This window comes from Balaenoptera ricei, chromosome 11, assembly GCF_028023285.1.
Source record: "Balaenoptera ricei isolate mBalRic1 chromosome 11, mBalRic1.hap2, whole genome shotgun sequence".
Lineage (NCBI taxonomy): Eukaryota > Metazoa > Chordata > Mammalia > Artiodactyla > Balaenopteridae > Balaenoptera > Balaenoptera ricei.
Window position 1 is genome coordinate 86,296,722 of NC_082649.1, and position 18,942 is coordinate 86,315,663.

An 18,942-nucleotide genomic window follows, 5' to 3' on the forward strand; every position below is an offset into this window, starting at 1 on the left:
GCGTATACCGTTTCTTTTCATCACTGGTAAGTGTATGACCTTTAGTAAGTCGTTTGCAAGTACTCTTTAAAAAAAAAAGGTCTTTAAAAAGTATAGCAGCTTTAATCACCATCATCAAAAACTGGAGACAGCCCAAATGTCCTTCCACTGGTGAAAGGATAAGTCAGCCATGGTTCGTCTATACAATGGAATATTAATTTGCAAATAGGTACCGATACCTGCTGCAACATGGATTGATCTCAAATATACTTGCTAAGGGAAAGGAGCCAGACTCAAAAGTCTCTGTATTAAATGATCCCATTTATATGACATTCTGGAAAAGACAAAACTATAGGAATAGAAAAATAGGTGGTTTCTGGGGGATGGGGTTGGGTGATGTTTTGACTCCCCAGGGGCAGCCTAAGGAGTGTTCGAAACGATGGAACTGTTCCTGTATCTTGATTGTGGTGGTGGTTACATGAATTTATGCATTTCAAAACCTCTAGAACTGTACAGCAAAAAGGTGAATTTTAACGTTGTATAAATTAAGAAAAAAATTTTTAAAAAAGAATGACAGTGTGTACCCAACACACTGAGAGAGAAATGTGGACTTGCTTTGAAAGGGGCAATGCATGTCATTAAAATCCCATAAGTATCTTTTGATTAGCTACTAGAAGTCAGTGCTTTATAGGAAATCAGAAAAGAAAGTACTGGTCTATATGCTCAGTGGCGTAACAGTCAACTTTGGTAAACATGCACAAAAAAATAAAAGGGAACGTTACATTTGTATTATGGAAATTTAGACAGAGGAGAAAAAGGCATCTAGCTGGGATCATGGATGATTTTTGTTAAAGTGAGGAAGGTTTGTCAAGGTATTAATATAATCTTGAAGAATGGGTCGATTCTTAAAATGTTTTTTAATAAACTTTTAATCAAAGTATAACATTCCTACAGAAAAGCATACACATCTTATGTGTACTGCCTGATGAATTTTCATGAAGTAATCCAGTCTGTGAGACAGACCATTACTAGCATCCTTGCCCCTTCTGCTAGTCAACCCTTCCTCAGGTATAATCACCATCCTGACTTCTAACATAGATTAATGCTGTCTGGGTGTTATTTAACTTTATACAAATGGAACAATACAGCCTGTACTCCCATGCCTGGATTCCTTTGCCCAACATTATGTATGTGAGATTCATCCCTGTTGTCATATGTGGCAATAGTTTATTCCCGTGGAATATTCTGTTGTATGACTATATCACTATCTCTTCTGCTGTTGACGGGCATTTGGTTTGCCTACAGTTTTGCACTGTTATGAGCTGTGCTGTTATGAACATTATTGCTATATGCTTTTTGGTGAATATGCATGTACATTTCTGTTTGCTATGTGCCAAGGAGTGGAATTATTGGGTTATAAAGTATGCATATGTCCAGCTTTGGTGAATACTACAAACCGTTTCCAAAGTCTTTGTACCAATTTACACCCACAGCAGCAGCATCTGAGTGTTCCAGTGGCCCCATTCCTCGCCAACATTTAGTAACACACCTCTATTTCATTTTACTGAAGAATGTGTAGGATTTTGGTAGAAAGGGATGGTGAGTGCATGACGGGTATTCCAGGCAAGAGGAACGGTTTAATCAACAGCATACACCTGGGGTTAGAGAATGAGTGCAGTAGTTCCCTGTTATCCACAGATTTAGTTATCCATAGTCCACCACCATCCAAAAATATTAAATGGAAAATTCCAGAAATAAACAATTCAGAAGTTTTCAGTTGCACACCATTCTGCGTAGTGTGATGAAATCTCGTGCTGTCCTGTGCCGTCCTGCCCCAGACGTGAATCATCCCTTTGTCCAGCATATCCAGTCTGTTAGTAACTTAGTAGCTATCTAGGTTATCAGATTGACTGTCGTGTTCAAGTAGCCCTTATTTTACTTACTGAGGGCCCCAGAGTGCAAGAATAGTGATGCGGGTGATTCAGATATTCTCTTACTGTGCATAATTTATAAATTGAACTTTATCCTAGATATGTATGCATAGGAAAAAGCATAATATATATAGAGTTCAGAACTACTCATCCATTAGGGGTCTTGGAAAGTATCTTCCGTGGATAAGAGGTGGGGGACTACTGTATGTTGTTTGTAATGGTTGCACTAGTTACAGTCGTTAAGACTAGAAAGATAAGTTGGCCTTGATTGTCAGTCTAAATAAGGCATTTGAAATTCATTCATTCTGTGTTGATAAACCATTAATTTTATTAAAGTAGTAGCATGAAAAATGAAATACTGCCATTTGCAGTAACATGGATGAACCTAGAGATCATCATACTAAGTGAAGTAAGTCAGACAAAGGCAAATATCATTATGATATCGCTTATATGTGGAATCTAAAAAAAGGTACAAATGAACTTATTTACAAACCAGAAATAGAGTTACAGATGTAAAAAACAAACTTATGGTTACCAGAGGGAAAAGTGGGGGAAGGGATAAATTGGGAGATTGGGATTGACATATACACACTACTATATATAAAATAGATAACTAATACGGACCCACTGTATAGCACAGGGAACTCTTCTCAATACTCTGTAATGACCTATAGGGGAAAAGAATCTAAAAAAGTGGATAAATGTATATGTATACCTGATTCACGTTGCTGTATAGCAGAAACTAACACAGCATTGTAAATCAACTATACTCCAATAAAAATAGAAAAAAGAAATAAAGTAGTAGCATGAAAGCAGCAAAGCCATGCTTTAGGAAGAGTTATCTAGTAGCAAGTGTAGGATGTATTGCAGGGAGTGGGGAGGGCAACTTAGCAGTCCAGGCCAGAGCTGGATCATGGCAGAATAACTGTGAGGGCAGAGGAGATGCAGTGTGGTGTTGACAGGTAACATATGATAAGTGACCAGACAGTGGAGGGTTAAGGGCAAAGGAGAGTGAGAGATACCTCTGACCTGATGGTATCTTAGCCAGATAGGTCAAAATTATCCTTAATGAGTGGACTATACTTGTTATCTCTATATCTTCACTTTCCTTACACTCCTTTTTAATCCTTCATTAAAAATGTGAACTATACACATAGAAGAGCACCTAAAACCTATCAGTTAAGTGAAGAACAATGAGATGAATAACCATGTCCCCACTCTTCATCCTGAGATATAAAACACTCTAGAAGCCTCACCTTTGATTACATCCTCCTCTCTGCCCTGCCCCCAACTGAGTTCACCACCACCCTGAATTTTATGCTAATCACTCCCTTGATTTTCAGTGTTGCTATCTGTGACTGCATGTCTAAACTAGACTTTGAACTGTAAACAGTGGAGCCATATGGCAGTATTCTATGTGACTTGCCTTTTTCAACATTGTTTTTGATTCAAAAAATGTAGAGGCATATAGCTGTAGTTTATTCATTTTCACTGTTGTGTACTTAATCCATTGTGTCCATAATCTTCAATTTATTGATCTATTCCTCCTTAATCCTTACCCTCTGTGCTGTGGCTTTAATCACTCAACATAATTTTTACACGTTGACAAAATACTGTGGCATATGTAACTCAAGTATGTCAGTGTACTGTGTCCCACTGACTTTAAAAGCTGTCTGATAGACACACTGAAGTTTTTGCTTATTTATTTAACACTTACAATGAGTTAGAACTACTCTGTCTCCTGTATGGGAGAGCTGCTTACTTTAAAATAGAGTTTCTCACATGCAGCACTATTAAACATTTGGGGCTGGATAGTCTTTATTGTGAGGGGCTTGCTAGGCCTTGTAAGGTGTTTAACAGCACCCTGGTCTCTGCCTCTAGATGCCGATAGCACCTGTCTCCCCATCTGTAACAACCAAAAGTGGCTCCAGAGATTGTCACATGTCCCCTGAGGACAAAACTGTGCCGTTTGGGAACCACGATTTTAAAGGATTAGGATTCAATGAAAAGGCATTGAGTTACCATGACTGACAGGAGAGAATCATCAGTGTAACCTTCCTCTTACTTCCCTGCTGCCCCATCCTGGCTCCAGGTTAGAGGTATATTCTTGTCTTTGGGCAGTGGACCTTCCCTGGTCCTGGAGATCAGCCATTTCCTCTTGCAAGTGCCTTGGCAGTTTCACTCCATGCTGGTGACTGTTTTCTATATTCTCTCTGTGTCTGCCACTGTCTTTGCTCTGATCCCACCTGCCCTAGAGGTAGTCTTTACTTTATGGGTCTGATGAGAGAATCATGCTTATTGCATTTATAAATTGCTTCCATTCCTCCCAAAGCAAAGGAAAAGAAATATTTTTTGAAATTGTCAGTTTAAAAAACTATAATAAATACATGTTAAACCAAAGTTAAAAGTGCCAGTGAACTATAAGATGATCATATTTCAAACGTTTTTACAGCATTATTGATAGTTTGATATTAATTTGGGTTTAGGAGTTATGGAACATATGCAGAGTGGTAAAATGATGGGACCTTTTGATCTTTAAAATGAAAACTTTGATCTTCAAAATTTAAATTAAAATATATTTAAGTGGTAGATGGCTCTCCTATAACTTTTTGTGTGGGTTTTTTTCATGTCCAGCACAAACCTGTATGTGAATCCCAAAGCATTATAAAGTTGGCTCCATCTAGTGTATAAAAATATTATACAGCTAGGGAAAAAAAAAAAACCCAACAACTCTACTGGGAATCTCTTCTGGTACTTTATTATGAAATTAGAAAAAAGGCAAACCAAAACAAAACTGGGCTATAAGCTACATTTGTGCCCCAGGAGATAACACAGGCAGAAGTGACCTTCACAGCGTGAGAGGAGAGGTCATTATATATTGAAATACAGCATGCCTAACATTTTGTTCTAACAGCCTTGCCTTTTTTTTTTTTTTCTGGACGGAGGTCTTGTTTACAGGCGCTATCAACAATCGTGGCGTCACTTCCATTGTGATATTCTCGGTCCTACTGGCCTGGCCCCTAGTTTTCCTGTATGGAATCATATCTGTCAGTCATGTTCACTTTCCACAGTTAGGAAGTGATTAGGGCTAGGCCCACGTACTATGATTTCAGAGCCCTAGATGATTTTCTTTATCAGACTGGAATTCTTTGTAGCTGTTCGCTTCTCACTGCAATAGAGTAGCCACTATTTCTGGGCTGTGTTTAATCTTGTTTCCACTGAAGGATTCTGGTACATTCTTCATTTCTCTCAATCAGGGTTCCCAAATTTGAGCCATGCTCATACTAACTTCATGACCTTTGCCCCCATATTCCATATGGAGGCTTAAATAAATTAAAAATATATATTTAAAGGAAATGCTATAATAAATGGCAACTACAGATGGATGTATGTGTAAAATAAATATAATGAAATTGGAAGAAAACTGTTAGATCCTGACTAGGTGTGTGGTCTAGAAGGGCCTGAGTATGAGATCTGAGCTGCTTTTGTTACAAGAGGCAAGTGTTGCGAGATTGAAGACACATTAGCATCAAAAAGACACTTTTCCTGGGATGAAAAATTGGAAAGGACCTTTCTCACTGTGTAATTCCATGGTCATTGAACGTGGAGTCTGTATGTCTCCATTTGAGACCATCCTGTATCCCACACTTTGAGAAACTTTGCTCACGATTTACCATCTTTGCCAAAGGAAGTTTGTCATGCTACCCCAATCTCCAAAGGCCTTGTTTCCCATCGAAAGCCTTTTGGAGTAATTCTTTCTTTTCTGAGTACTTCCTTACTTCTCCCATTAAAAAGTAGAAATTGTGCTGATATTTCACATTTTCTCCCTTTTTTTTTCAATTAGATTAAGTTATCTGAGAACAAACATTGTGCGTTTCTTTACGTTTCTAGTGAATGCCATTAATTTAACTCATGCTTGGTATAAATATTCAGGGAAGCCTGCTTCATTCCTGTTTTTGTTTTTTTGTAAAGGTAGATTACAGTCAGAAGTGACCAGAAAAAGCACCATGGTCAATTCATTAATCATTTAACCCATTGACAAATAGTTACTGGGTTCTTTCTCTGGGTCTGGAATTGTGCCTGGTTAAAGAATGAAGAGGTGAACTAAACAGACATGGTTTATGCCTCCATGGAATTCAGACTCTAGTGTGGGGTGTGGGGAACAGACCACTAAAGAGTCGGCTCCAGTGCAAGGTTCTAATTTTAGAATTAGTTTGCTTCTGTGATTGTTGAGTGGCTCACAGAAACTTGGCACAGAGAACCCTAGCGAGAGGCGTGTGGGCTCTGGAGTTTCAAACCCCAGATCTGCAGCTCATCAACATCTTGACTCTAGGCAAGTTACCTCACTCCTTGTCCCTGTTTCTTTATTTAAATAAAAAGAGATTAAATAAAGGTACAGTTATCAGTGTGATGATATGATGAATTCTCTGTCTTCTCTCTTCCCCCCTCTTTTTTTTTTTTTTTAAAGAGGCAGAGACACAATCTCATTTTTTCAGATTTTCAAATTCCCTGCCTGGCACACTAGGAAATGAAAACACACTGATCCTTAATCCAGTATTAGAAAGCAGATGTCCGTATTAATGGGAATATCATTGTGGATGGCGCTTAAAGATGGCAAATTCATGCAACTTCCAAATTGACTGTTTAAATTAATAAATGATTTGAGCATTCAGAGTTACTCCAAAACATTTCTGTCTTCAGAGTCTAAGGGCTATGATATATCATTGATGGTACCTCAAGCATGTTGAGTAGTGCCTGGGAAGTAGTAGGTGCTCAATAAATATTTGTTGAATGAATGAGTTTTAATAAAAATCTTTCTATTTTTCTATCTTTTACTCATGATTTTGTCCATATGTTTTAAAAATGAGCCAGCGTTGTTTGATATGAGGAGCTTATTAATAAGCTTGAATGGGAGTGGTGGTGATTCTCTGCAGCTCCATTACCAGCCTCATCTGTAATAGCTGACAGGTAATAAATACTTGGTAAATGTCAAAGCGAGAATTAGGTAGTTTTGTTAGGCACTTTTTTTTTTTTTAAGGACATATAGCTTAAGTTTTTCAAGCAAAGATTTCATTTTTATGTCACTGCATAGCAGTATTACTTGAAATTACAGAGGCTATTAATTTAAAATATTGGTTATTTTAACATTTTACTATCAACATAAATATACGCTTTGATTATAGGACTCCCTAGCGTGTAAATTAGATTCAGAATGCTAATGTGTATCAAGTTTATGAAGATTGATTAGATTTAATCAACAGACAGGAAGGATTTCTGTGCAAATATTATTTTTCTCATTTCAAATCCTATTTGCTCAGCATAACTGAAACAGGATGTCATTAATATAAGAGTGAGTATTGAGATGCTTTAGAAGTTTGGGAAACTTGATTATTGACATAAATTTAACCTATGGTGATCTTTTGAACACAGAGAGGTTTGATTTGTTATACTTTTGCTTATTTAAATACATTATTTCCTGCTTGACTTCTGCGTATGTTTATATAGTAAAAATACAAATTAAAAACATAACTGACACATCGAGTCAGAGCTGAAGGTTCCCTGGGCTAGCAATTTTGTCTGTAGCTAAGACAGTCATTGAAAAAGCATTGATAGTTGTCCACTATCAGAAGTTTCAGATCGCCATCAACATCTTAGTTTTTAGTTCTTCACTATGAATGAATATGTTATTCACAAGTATCTCTAGACCTTTCCTGAGCTTACATTTATTTTCACACTGCATAACCTCTTCAAATACCATGTTTCAAAAGCATTTTCATTTTTGTCTCCTAATAATAACTTTTATTTGTCCTACAACTTGAAGTTCTTTGAGACTCTAAGGGCTGACTTTCCATGCCCTACAGGGTTCTGAAAGTGTCCTTTTTCCTTGCATAACATTGATTGAGTGCTGTTTTTTTGCAGGTACTGTGCTGGGTACTTTTCATACCTAACCTCATTTAATCACATAACCTGTTAAATAGGTAATATAAATATCTCCATTTTACAGATGCAGATCTTGAGACTCAGAAATGAAATGAGTTGCTCAAGGTAAAGCTACGAGGTGAACACAGTGCATGGGGTATGTGTGTGTCTACAGTACACCACCACACTATGCTGTCTCCAGTTGAAAAACGGTGCTAAGTTTACGTCTGTAAGAGAGACTTACCAGTTGTTTACTTATGTATGAAATAGTGGACCTCTCAGAGGTTTTCTGCTCACAGGCCAAAGCCACTGCCCTGGATTCTTACCACATGCTGTACAAATGAGAGCTTTCACACCTGACACACTTTCGTACCACCTTCCACCATAGTATTGTGATTTTCCATGAGAAACAGTCTGTCTCTACCTTCAGCTCAGTTTTTGGAATACAAACATGGGATTTACGTGAATGGAATAGAAAGTCTAACTGACAAAGTACCCTTCTTCTTTATTTTCATCCCTTTTCCAGTTCCCCCTTGGACCATAAGGGATTAGGTGGTTCTTGGAGCTGCTGATGCCTTGGTGTCTCAGAGAGGGAAGCTGGGGAAGGATGGATTCACCTGCCCTGTAGCCAGAACCTCAGCTAAGGTGGTCTGTGGAGGCCACTTCTAATAGCTGAATATTGTGTTGCTTTAAAATACTTTAATATCTTGACTCTTGCTTGGAAGAAGAACGAAACTGATGTCTTTGTTGATGACGATGGGGTTGCACTCTCCTGCTTATGGCCTCAACACTGTTAGGAGGATGGCAGACACACCCTGTGTGCTTATTTGCTCTTCAGGCTTTAATTACTTTAAAAAAAGAGTTACAACAGTAAGAGACAAGTCCACATTTTTCTTTTTAAATAAGTTAAAAGTCCTGAAGGCGAAGATTTCACTTCTTATAATAAAGTCCTAGTGTGAATAACTTTGTGCCCCCCCCCATGGCAACAGCCTTATCTTTTCCTATTTATTTACCTAGATAAGGAAAGTAATTGCATTTTTAGTAAATTTCTCATTTGAGGAAATGCCATCAAAGTGGCATAATCTCAAATCAGTGTTTCCCTCCTCAAGTTTGTGTTGTCTCACAAACTTGGTTTATTTTGTAGATTGTGGTCTGCTTATTGCAAATACCCCGCTGCCATTTATAGAGAACAAAAAGATAGCTCCTGAATCGCCTTAAATGCAGAGCAAGTATTTCTTTTGAAGTGAACTCTAACAGATAATATCAGAGAGCTCAAGGTAAGGAACTAATCTCTCGTATTGATTATTTATGAAAGACCAAGCTATTATTTCATCTATTTCTCCTTTCATTAATTGCTTAAAAATTTACTTTGACAGCATTGGAGATGTCTCTTTGTAGATTATATCTGTATTCTCAGGACAGAGTTTTCTAAACAGTTTTAAAAAAACATTATTTTTTTCTTCTGGATATTTGTATAAGCATCTAATATTTCTTTCATAATGTTGACATGAGCCTAGATTAAGTTTACCTGGGGTCATCCTGGTCTTGTCTGCATTTTCCTTTTCAACCTTAAAGGGCTTCTTTGTGAGCCAGGTACAATGAGCAGTCTTTCAGAAGATGCTGTACCATCGTTGTTACAGGGAGATCTGTTCCTGGTAGTAGAAAAAAAAAAAAAGAAACAGGATGAAAGAGATAAACGTTATTGAGTGGTACTGAACACTTATTTCTGCAGGTAAGTAGTCATTAAAAATTTCCCTCAGTCATGCTGTGAGGGGTTCAAATTAGAACTGCTGGGCTGCCAGTTCCTTGTAACTTTGTATCCTAATACTTTATCCATGAAAGTGAGTTGTGTTCAGCAGCTAAAAGCTTCCAAACAAAAAGTATACAATTGTGAGTCCCACTTACACCTACTGACTTCCTAATTAATTAAATGCCATCATCAAATTATATTTCATAGCTCCTTCATTACCTGATCTTTTTCATTTTGTCACTCATCCATCCATTGTTCCATCCATTCATCCATCCATTGTTCCATCCATTTATCCATCCATCCATCCATCCACCCACCCATCCATCCATCTAGCAAAAATTTATTGAGCACTTACTTTATCCCAGGCACTGAGAATGAAATAAAAACAAAGAAAGAACCCTGCCCTCAAGGATGAAAGACAAACAAATAAAATGATTAGAAGTTGGAGTAAGTGCTATAAAAGAAAGAAAAAACATTTCCTGGGAGAGTAAATAGCAGAAGTGGGTGTTCCTGCTTTAGGTAGGATAGGGGGCAGGGGAAGCCCTCCCTAGGGAAGAAACAGAAAACCTGTGAGACGTCCTCTGAAAGGTGAGAAGGAGCCACCCTGGGAAGGAGCTCCTGGAGCAGCCATTCTGTCCTTCCTCCTCACTCTTACCATGGGCCTGTGTACGTGAGTTTGGGGTTTCTCTGGGGTGAGCCCCAGAGAAGCAGAGCCTCTTGCATCTTCCTGTTTATCTTCCCCACAGCACTTGAGAGATGTCTCTCAAATGCTGGGTGCATCAATAAATGTTTGAGTAGAAGGGCCTTTCGGTGGCATCTTTTTCCAGAGCGTGAACGCGATGGCATGTGGGGAAAAGAGGGGATGTGTTTGTTACTCTGGAGAGTAGTTTGTGAGTTTTGTAATCACTTTCATGATACTCGTTAATCAAGGCTTTCACTCAACATTCAAAGCATATCCATTGAAACTCCAAGTGAACACTTTAATATATTGAACTATTCAAGTAAAGTCTTCTTTATTCAACAAATAAAGGGAACTTACATTCTTGGGTGTTTTTCTGTCACTCTTGGAGAGATAATTTACATAGAATATATTATATATAATTATGTATATTATAATATGTTATATAATGGTGGTTCCCAGGCCTTACTTCACATTAGTCTTTTATGAGAATCTTTTTAAAAATATGGAATTCAAAACCATGCCTTTGGAGAGTCTCAATCATTTGTTTGGGGAAAGATTCTTGACATTTGTATTTTTAAATGCTCCTGAGTTGATTTTAAGGAGATGGAGTGGGGAGAAATGTCCCCATGTGCTTCTGATAGGAATACAGGTTTGGGAACCATTGGCTGGGATCACAATAAAACATGATGGGTAGGTGCTTCCTAAATTGTATGTAGGGGGTAGTTCATGCGTCAGTATAGTGCTTGGCATGTATTAAGTCCTCAAATGTTAACTATTGTGAGGGTGGTGAGAAGAAGTAGTTTATTGAAAAGAGCAATACCTATCAGAAGGAAAGATATAAGAAAATGATGTGCTTTGGGGGCAATAAAACATTTGATACCCAAATAAAACAAGAAGAATTCTGCCTGTGATAAAAGAGTGGTTCTACTTTTCTTCAGCTGAGTTTTGGACAGGATAACAAGTAAAACCTCTTATCTCTTCTCTAACATGTTCAACATAGTGATTGAATTTTTCCTTCAAAAAAGATTGAGGCCCAAATTTAGCCAAAAAAAAAAAAGAAAAAGAAAAAGTTGGCTGTCACTTGGATGTTTGATAGTTTTAAGTTCCATTTTAGTTACGGTTGTCTTTGAAAAAGGTCAGTAAGAATTCTGATGACTCTAGTTGATTTGCTGGAATTTGGGGCAAGGAGTAGTAATTAAGATTTTAATTGTATTGGAGTACAGGTAATATTTTTATTCTGCATTCAGCGTTTTCTGTTAAAAAATAGTATCTTTCTTTTTCCTCTGCTACCAAACCTTAGTTTGTGTTTAAATTTAGGGTTTATGTGTATATATGCATTTATGTATATATGTGTGTGTTTATACATGTGCATTTATATATGTATATGCACTTAGGATACATATCTGAATAGTGCAAATGTGAACAAGAGAGTTGCTTACACATTATAGATTAATCCATTTTAAACATATGGATATCAGCCATGGACTATTTTTTTTTTAAGCATCTTTATTGGAGTATAATTGCTTTACAATGGTGTGTTAGTTTCTGCTGTATAACAAAGATAATCAGCTATACACATATATATATCCCCATATCTCCTCCCTCTGGCGTCTCCCTCCCACCCTCCCTATCCCACCCTTCTAGGTGGTCACAAAGCACCCAGCTAATCTCCCTGTGCTATGCGGCTGCTTCCCACTAGCTATCTCTTTTACATTTGGTAGTGTTTATATGTCCATGCCACTCTTTCACTTCGTCCCAGCTTACCCTTCTCCCTCCCTGTGTCCTCAAGTCCATTCTCTATGTCTGCGTCTTTATTCCTGAACCATGGACTATTTATTCTACTAGGTTCTAGGGATACAATAGTAAACCAAACAGACATGGTTCCTGCCCCTCAGAAGACATTTGTTGAATAATTGCATGACTACTTGAGGGGCAGTATCGTGGAAATGTATGTAATGTTTCATGAATTTTGTAGATGGTGTCAGATGTGTAGGTCAAGCTTTATTCCATTTGCCAGTGGGTATTTCATTGCTGTGTTCGGGGAGATCCCCCAAGAACATTAGCATAATATAGATATTTCTGAAGTACCATGAATAAGTTGAACACGTGCCCCTTTAAGGTAATTTTACTTGGACACTTATGTAAATGGTCAATAGTTAGCCTCCTTGGGGTGGTAGATTGTCCAGGACAAAATGTCAGGCGATGTCATTGGCGGGACACGCCAAGGGAGCATTTGGCACCACATTCTGTCCCTGCTGGAATGGCTGGAATTGATTCCATTGGTTTCGTGATCAACGTTTGAGAGCCCACGGAGGGTACAGATTTTCCCTGTGTGTAAGAATGTAATAAATCAGGGTTTCAGTTGTAAAACTTCCCCGGGTGCGTTGTAACTTAATGCAGCTTCAAACAGTGTCCAAGGTGGGAGAGAGTCCAGCTTGGTCTTTTAAAAAAATCATCCCTTTGAGGTCCTGATATGGTAATTTCCTACCCTCTCTGTTTTCTTTGATCTTCCAGTTTCTTTATGGTTTTTTTTCACTCTGTTGCATTTCCATTGGTCAGTGTGCATCCAGAATAGACAGTTCCAACTACAATCATAATTGTAAGAGCTATTTTTTAATTGAGAGCTTACTATGTGTCAAACTGTGCCATACACGTTACATATATTGTTTCCTTCAGTTTTAACAATAACCTACAGGATAACCATTTATCATTTCCCCTTTCTCAAGTGAAGAAACTGGGGCATGGAAAGTTTAGTAAATTTGCACAAGGTCACAGAATGAGTAAGTGGTGGGATTTGAACCTGGGTAATTTGACACCAGAACCTGTGTTCTTTTTTTTTTTTTTTTACTGAATTAATTAATTAATTTATTTATGGCTGCGTTGGGTCTTCATTGCTGCATGGAGGCTTTCTGTAGTTGTGGTGAGCGGAGGCTACTCTCCGTTCCCGTGCACAGGCTTCTCATTGCAATTGGCTTCTCTTGTAGTGGAGCATGGGCTCTAGGCGCGTGGGCTTCGGTAGTTGTGGCTCGTAGGTTCTAGAGCACAGGCTCAGTAGTTGTGGCGCACTGGCTTAGTTGCTCTGAGACATGTGGGATCTTCCCGGACCAGGGCTTGAACCTGTGTCCCCTGCATTGGCAGGCAGATTCTTAACCACTGCGCCGCCAGGGAAGTCCAGAACCTGTGTTCTTGATTTTTATGCCAAACTGTGCTAGAGGCAGGAGAAGTGAGGTGTGGAGTAGGTTAGTAAGGGGAAAAGTGTAGCATCTTAGTCATCTGTTAAACCTAGTACCCAGCACAATGCCAAGTGTGTAGAAACTCCTCAATAACTATTGTTAATGAATGCAATCATTTGCATCAGGGACGTGGATTCCCCACCCCACCCCCATTCCTTCTGTTTATTGGTCTTTAGCTTTACCAGTAATCTACCCACTTTAATCCACTTCTCTCCACTCTTGTCCCTTCTCCCCTCCCCCTCCCCCATAAAGTATCATCACCTCCTACCAGGACTATTGCAGTAGCCAGTCTTGCTCCTTCTCTAGGTGGTTCTCGATATAGCAGCCAGAGGGACCTTTCTAAAAACTCAGATCTGAGCCCATCACTTCCCTGCTTACAACCTCTCAATGGTTTCCTGTTCATCTTGGAACAAAATCAGTGACTCTTCTCTGGTCTCCCAGATTCTGATGGTCTGGTCCTAGCCACCGCTTTAGTCTCACAGATGCCATGATTTCCCTTACTCTCTGTCCTCCAGCCACAAAGAATCTTCCTTCTAACTCCCCACTTCAGAATTCTTGCACATGTTGTTACCACTGCTCAGAAGACTCTTCTCCCGTGCCCCCCTCCACACCCGTAACCCATGACTGCTACCCCCACTCACTTCTATGCCCAGAGGTCCCTGCCTAAGGGAAGCCTTTTCTGACCCTTTACATTTTAAGCTTTCCCAGCTCCTTGTAGCATTTACCACATTTCATTATATATTTGGGTGATTATTTAATATGTGTCCCACTAGACTGTAAACTCCAAGAGTTTGCACAGTGCCTGGGACGTAGTAGGTGTTCCATAAATATTTATTCAACAAAAGAAAAAATGAAAAATGAACAAAGAATAAAAAGAGCCAGAAATCGCTTGTCGGAGACCCCTGGCTGGATATTTGCTATTATTAAAGGGAAATTAAAGAAAGATAATTTCATTACATTATGAAATTCAAGTTGGATTATGGCTTATAGAGCCTGCATTGTTTTCCAACTATGTACTTCGGAGACAAACTCTTAGGCACAGAGAGGTGAAGTAACTTGCCCAGGGCACACAGCTAGTCCATGTCAGATGTCTTTTTTCTGACCTCTGAATTGTGTGTAGGGAGAAACAGACATATTTTCATAACTGTGCAGAACATCTTTGGTGTGCTGAGTCTGTAGGAGCTGCATCAGTATTCGATAATATTGACGTCATGTCAGAATTTTAAAGCATCTTTTGAGAGCATGTATTATTATTTCGGCACGTTCAGAATTTAATTAGATGACAGTCTAAGAATACACAGATGTATGGCCTAAAGATGTCCTAAAAGATAGTGGCCACAGTTGAAGCAGCTTGTGTTTGACTTCCACCAGGACTGGGCAAGGGTAGCCCTCCATATATTCTTGGGGTCTGAGGGTAAGGAATGTTGTCCAGATCTCTAGCTTGTCAGCAGTAGAGCACGTTCAGTAATCAAGCTCCAGTTCCCCAAATGCCTGTGCATGATGCAAGGCAGCTAGAGGTGTGTGATGAGCTGAGGTCTCCCCAGTTGAGAAGGGGCACAAGCTGTCCCACAGCCCTCCTGGATTCTGTGGCTCTTTTAAGTGTTAGAAATTCACCGGTATGTGAAATGACCTCAGGTTTCACGTTCTCTGTAACGCACAGCCACTGCAAGCCTCCACCGGTACCTGTGCTCGGGAGGGCTAAGTAAGCATCCCAAGGTGCCGTCACCTGGCTGCCGGGTTGGATTTCTGGTGGAGCCTGTGTCCTTGCGAAGCCCCCGTTGCAGGGTGAGGCAGCATTTTTGTCCTGCAGGTACAGTAGGTACTGGATTAAACAGGTCTGCTGTTTCACACAGACACCAGGCACCGCTGTAGCACGAGCTGTGTTTGGATTGGAGTTTCCAGGGCCTTATCAGGAGCCACCCCTAGTGACACAGCCGGTGCCAGAACTAACTTTGACTTTCACTCTTCACCAAGGGCTTGCAGAACACCTTAAAGGAAAAAAGATGGAGGCGCTTAGAGTCCAGATGTTCATGCCTTGTTCCTTTGAAAGCTTATATCTGTAAGTGAAGTTTTATTCTGGAAGTAATCCTGGGACCACTTGACAGGAGTTTTGTTTTTGTTTTCTGTTTTTGCTTTTTAAGGGGAGGACAGAGAAAGGGGCGGTTCTATTCGGAGTTAAAAATACTGGAACTGTTACTCTGTGACTGTGGGTTTAATCGGCTTCAGCTGTAACCTCTAGTAGGTGGCTATGACAAGGATAACGACTAATTTGTGGGGGGAGGCGGGATTGAAATGCTAGCCCATTAGCTCTGCCTTCTCTTTTGAAATGGAATGTTGGTCTTAAATTAATCATGCCAAAAATGACTGCTTGAAAAATCTGAGTGAGAACAGAGCTTGATTTATGATTACTAGGTAGACTGCAGCCCAGCTTCGTGATGAATAAAAAAGGGTTTTCTTCAGGAAAACGAGCGTGCTTAGTGACACTGGTCAAAATTGCCCCATTGCAAACACTTTGGATTTTTTGCTTTCTCCCCCCCTGCCCACCCGCCCCCCCCCCCCCCCGCAACTGTGGAGTAGTAACAGTTGCATTAATAAACATCTCGTTTGCATTTCTGCATATTGATTTTTTTTTTTCTCTTTGAGAGGAAAACAAAACATCCAAAATCAGAATCATCTGTCTGGCATAGAAATGTAGAACAAGCTTGAAATTGGCACTTTCAAAGAAATACTAGAATGGAGAAATGCTAAATGGATCATAGCCCTCCCCTCCCACTCCCCCATTTCCTTCAACATTTACTTTCAATGTTAGGTGATAAGATTTGAAAACAATACTAAAAGCTGTGTCCCTAAGTGAATAAGCATTCAAGCAAATCAACTTAAGCAAAAGCCACCTCTGGAGCTTAATAATTATTTACTGAACGTTCCTGGGTCATGAGAGAGGTTCTGATTAAGTCAGAAAAGCATTATGTTCAGCAGCTTGTGAAGGTGTGTTTAAAGACGGCAAGAATAATGGAAAAATACTAAGTGTAGCAGAACTATTTTGGGAATTTGATTCTGAAAAAAATAAAATTCCCATAAATGTAATTGTGGTAAAAGTTCCTAATGTTCAGTAGGTAAATCTTTAAAAGGTTTTACAGTAGCTTTTAAAATTATTTTTAATTTGCTATTTTTGCTCTATTGTTTGCTTTTGTAGATGTTTTTTCATTGTATGTCATTAAAACAGTTTAATTACTCATTTCTCTAAAATGAAAGAACATTTTATGAACAGAGTATATACATAATTGTGTATTTAAAATGTCATCCTGTTAGAAATGTTATAATTTTCTGCTTTGTAAATCAGATACTAGTTAGGGAGATGATGGCTATTCTTTGTGATTCATTCCCCACAAAAATGCCCTCTATAACTTACTAATTTTTGAAATATTATTTTTAAGCAAATTAATGGATATCATGATTGGATAAAACATGCCATTCAGCTTAAGGACAGTAGTGGTGTCATCCTTGAATTTACACCCAAATTAATTCTTAATTTCAACTACTTTTGCTTAGTTGATTTTGAATTTTTTTTTTTTTTCTGGTTAACTAAACTACTGGCCACAGGAACATGCTTCCTTTATGAACTCGCAGAATGAAATTCTTAGCACACATCTTTGACAAAACTTGTTCACTGAGCTGTTGCCCATTAACTTCTTTGTGCCTGCTCTTTTGGGGAGGGCACACACTGTGAATTAATTGTTTCTATTGTATTTTCCTCTAGGAAAGCAAAGAAACAACATAGCAGAAGGCAACATTGTAAGAGATTTGGCTTCCTAGAAAATAACTTGTCAGTTTTCACTAGTTTAAAGTTACTAGGCGCCTCAGAGGGTACCAATCCAGGAATTGAAGTACAGCACAGAAGAATCCATTGCCTATTACTTATTGATTATTGTCTGCAGGGTGTGCTGGCCACTACTCTAAGAATCTTACTTGCATTAATACGTTCAGTTCTCATACTTGCTCTATGACAAAGGTACTTTTTCCTACCTCCATTTTGTAGATGACAAAATGAAGGTTTGGGCAGGTGAAAGATCCTGCCCATGTCATATAGCTGAGAAACGACAGAGCTGGGATTTCGACAGAGGTATTCTGGGCCCATGTCTTGTGCCTTTCTCTGTTCCGTTCTGTGGATTCTCATTTCAGATACTGAATGAATTGATGTTTCTTCCTCTGCCTTTTAATTGAGTGTGTATCTCCGATGCTCAGATTTCTGAATTATCCAAACTATAACTCCTTTGAGCTTTTGAGTGGCTATGATTAGTCCATTGCCACAGTACTTGTCTATCAAATGGATTTCCTTATATCCAATTCAATGTTGATTATAAGGTGACTGTTCGGGGGAGATGAAAACTCTACTAAATGTATACAATGATTATATGACCTATTCTGACTTGAGAACTCTTAAAATGTGGAGGGAAAGTTTGTCTTAGAATTAAGGTAATACAGTAGGTCTCTAGAACTGAGCTTTTTGGAAAAAATGTGTTCTCTGCCACTGGATGACTCAAGCAAATGGTTTGACTAAAGGTCTTCCAACACTAAGGTTTTAGTGTTATCTGATTTTAGGAGGTGGGGTATTTGTTAGAAGAGAGACACCAGATTTACTCTTTGGATAGATATTTATTTCATCCTACTATATGCTAAGTATTCTTTTAGGTGCTGGGGAATTTATATGTGAATAAAACATAAATCTCTGCCCTCATCGTGCTGGCTCTGTCTGGTCATGAAGGGCCAGGAACATTCCAGCTCTGTCCTTAAGTCTGGTTCTCATCCTTGTGGTCCAAAGTGGCTGCTAGTCCTGCAGCCATTGCAGCTAAATTCAAGGAGACATGATGGCAAAGATGGGTATCTCTTTAGGGAGAATTTTTGGACGTACCACATGATCTTTCTGCTTACGTCTCATTGGCAAAACTTAGGCGGGAAGCCAACCTAGCTCCTGGAAAGCTGGGAAATGTTGTGAGTGGCAGTGTACCAGCCTAAACAAGGAGAAAATAGAATGGATACTATATTGTTTGAGTTGTAGCTCTTAGGCTGAAACATTGATTTTTTTTTTTTTCTTTTTTGGAGTAACTGATATTTTCTAAAATGCCACAAAAATGAGCTATGGTATAACAGAGCACATCCAACTGGCTTAAACAGAAATGGAGATTGAGAGTCCCTTGTAAATCAATATCCTATGTCCAGGGTTATCAAGTCTTCAGGGATGGTTTGATCCAGATGCTCTGTGTCATCTAAACACTGGCTCCTTCTTCATTCTTCCTTCTTTTCAGGCTTCTGTTCCCTCTTTCAACTCACATCACTGTTTCATTTAGTTTGGCTTTCTTTTCACATGGGTCCAGGAAGTTCCAGATTTATATCCTAGCATCTTTCCAAACATTAGTATACATAGAGGTCTTTTACCCCAATATTTCTAGT

General features: G+C 38.9%; 1 protein-coding gene across 6 annotated transcripts in view; it reads left to right on the forward strand.

Moving 5' to 3' along the window:
• Positions 1-18,942, forward strand: part of MITF (melanocyte inducing transcription factor) — a 225,593-nt gene that overhangs the window by 109,308 nt on the left and 97,343 nt on the right. For 2 of the 6 annotated variants that reach the window (XM_059940169.1, XM_059940170.1), the window contains exon 2: positions 15,469-15,553. The exons of the other annotated variants lie outside the window; for them this stretch is intronic. In XM_059940169.1, coding sequence (XP_059796152.1) covers positions 15,498-15,553 — 56 coding nt within the window. In that variant the 5' untranslated portion in view covers positions 15,469-15,497. The remainder of the gene's footprint in view (positions 1-15,468; positions 15,554-18,942) is intronic. 6 annotated transcript variants of the gene reach the window in all.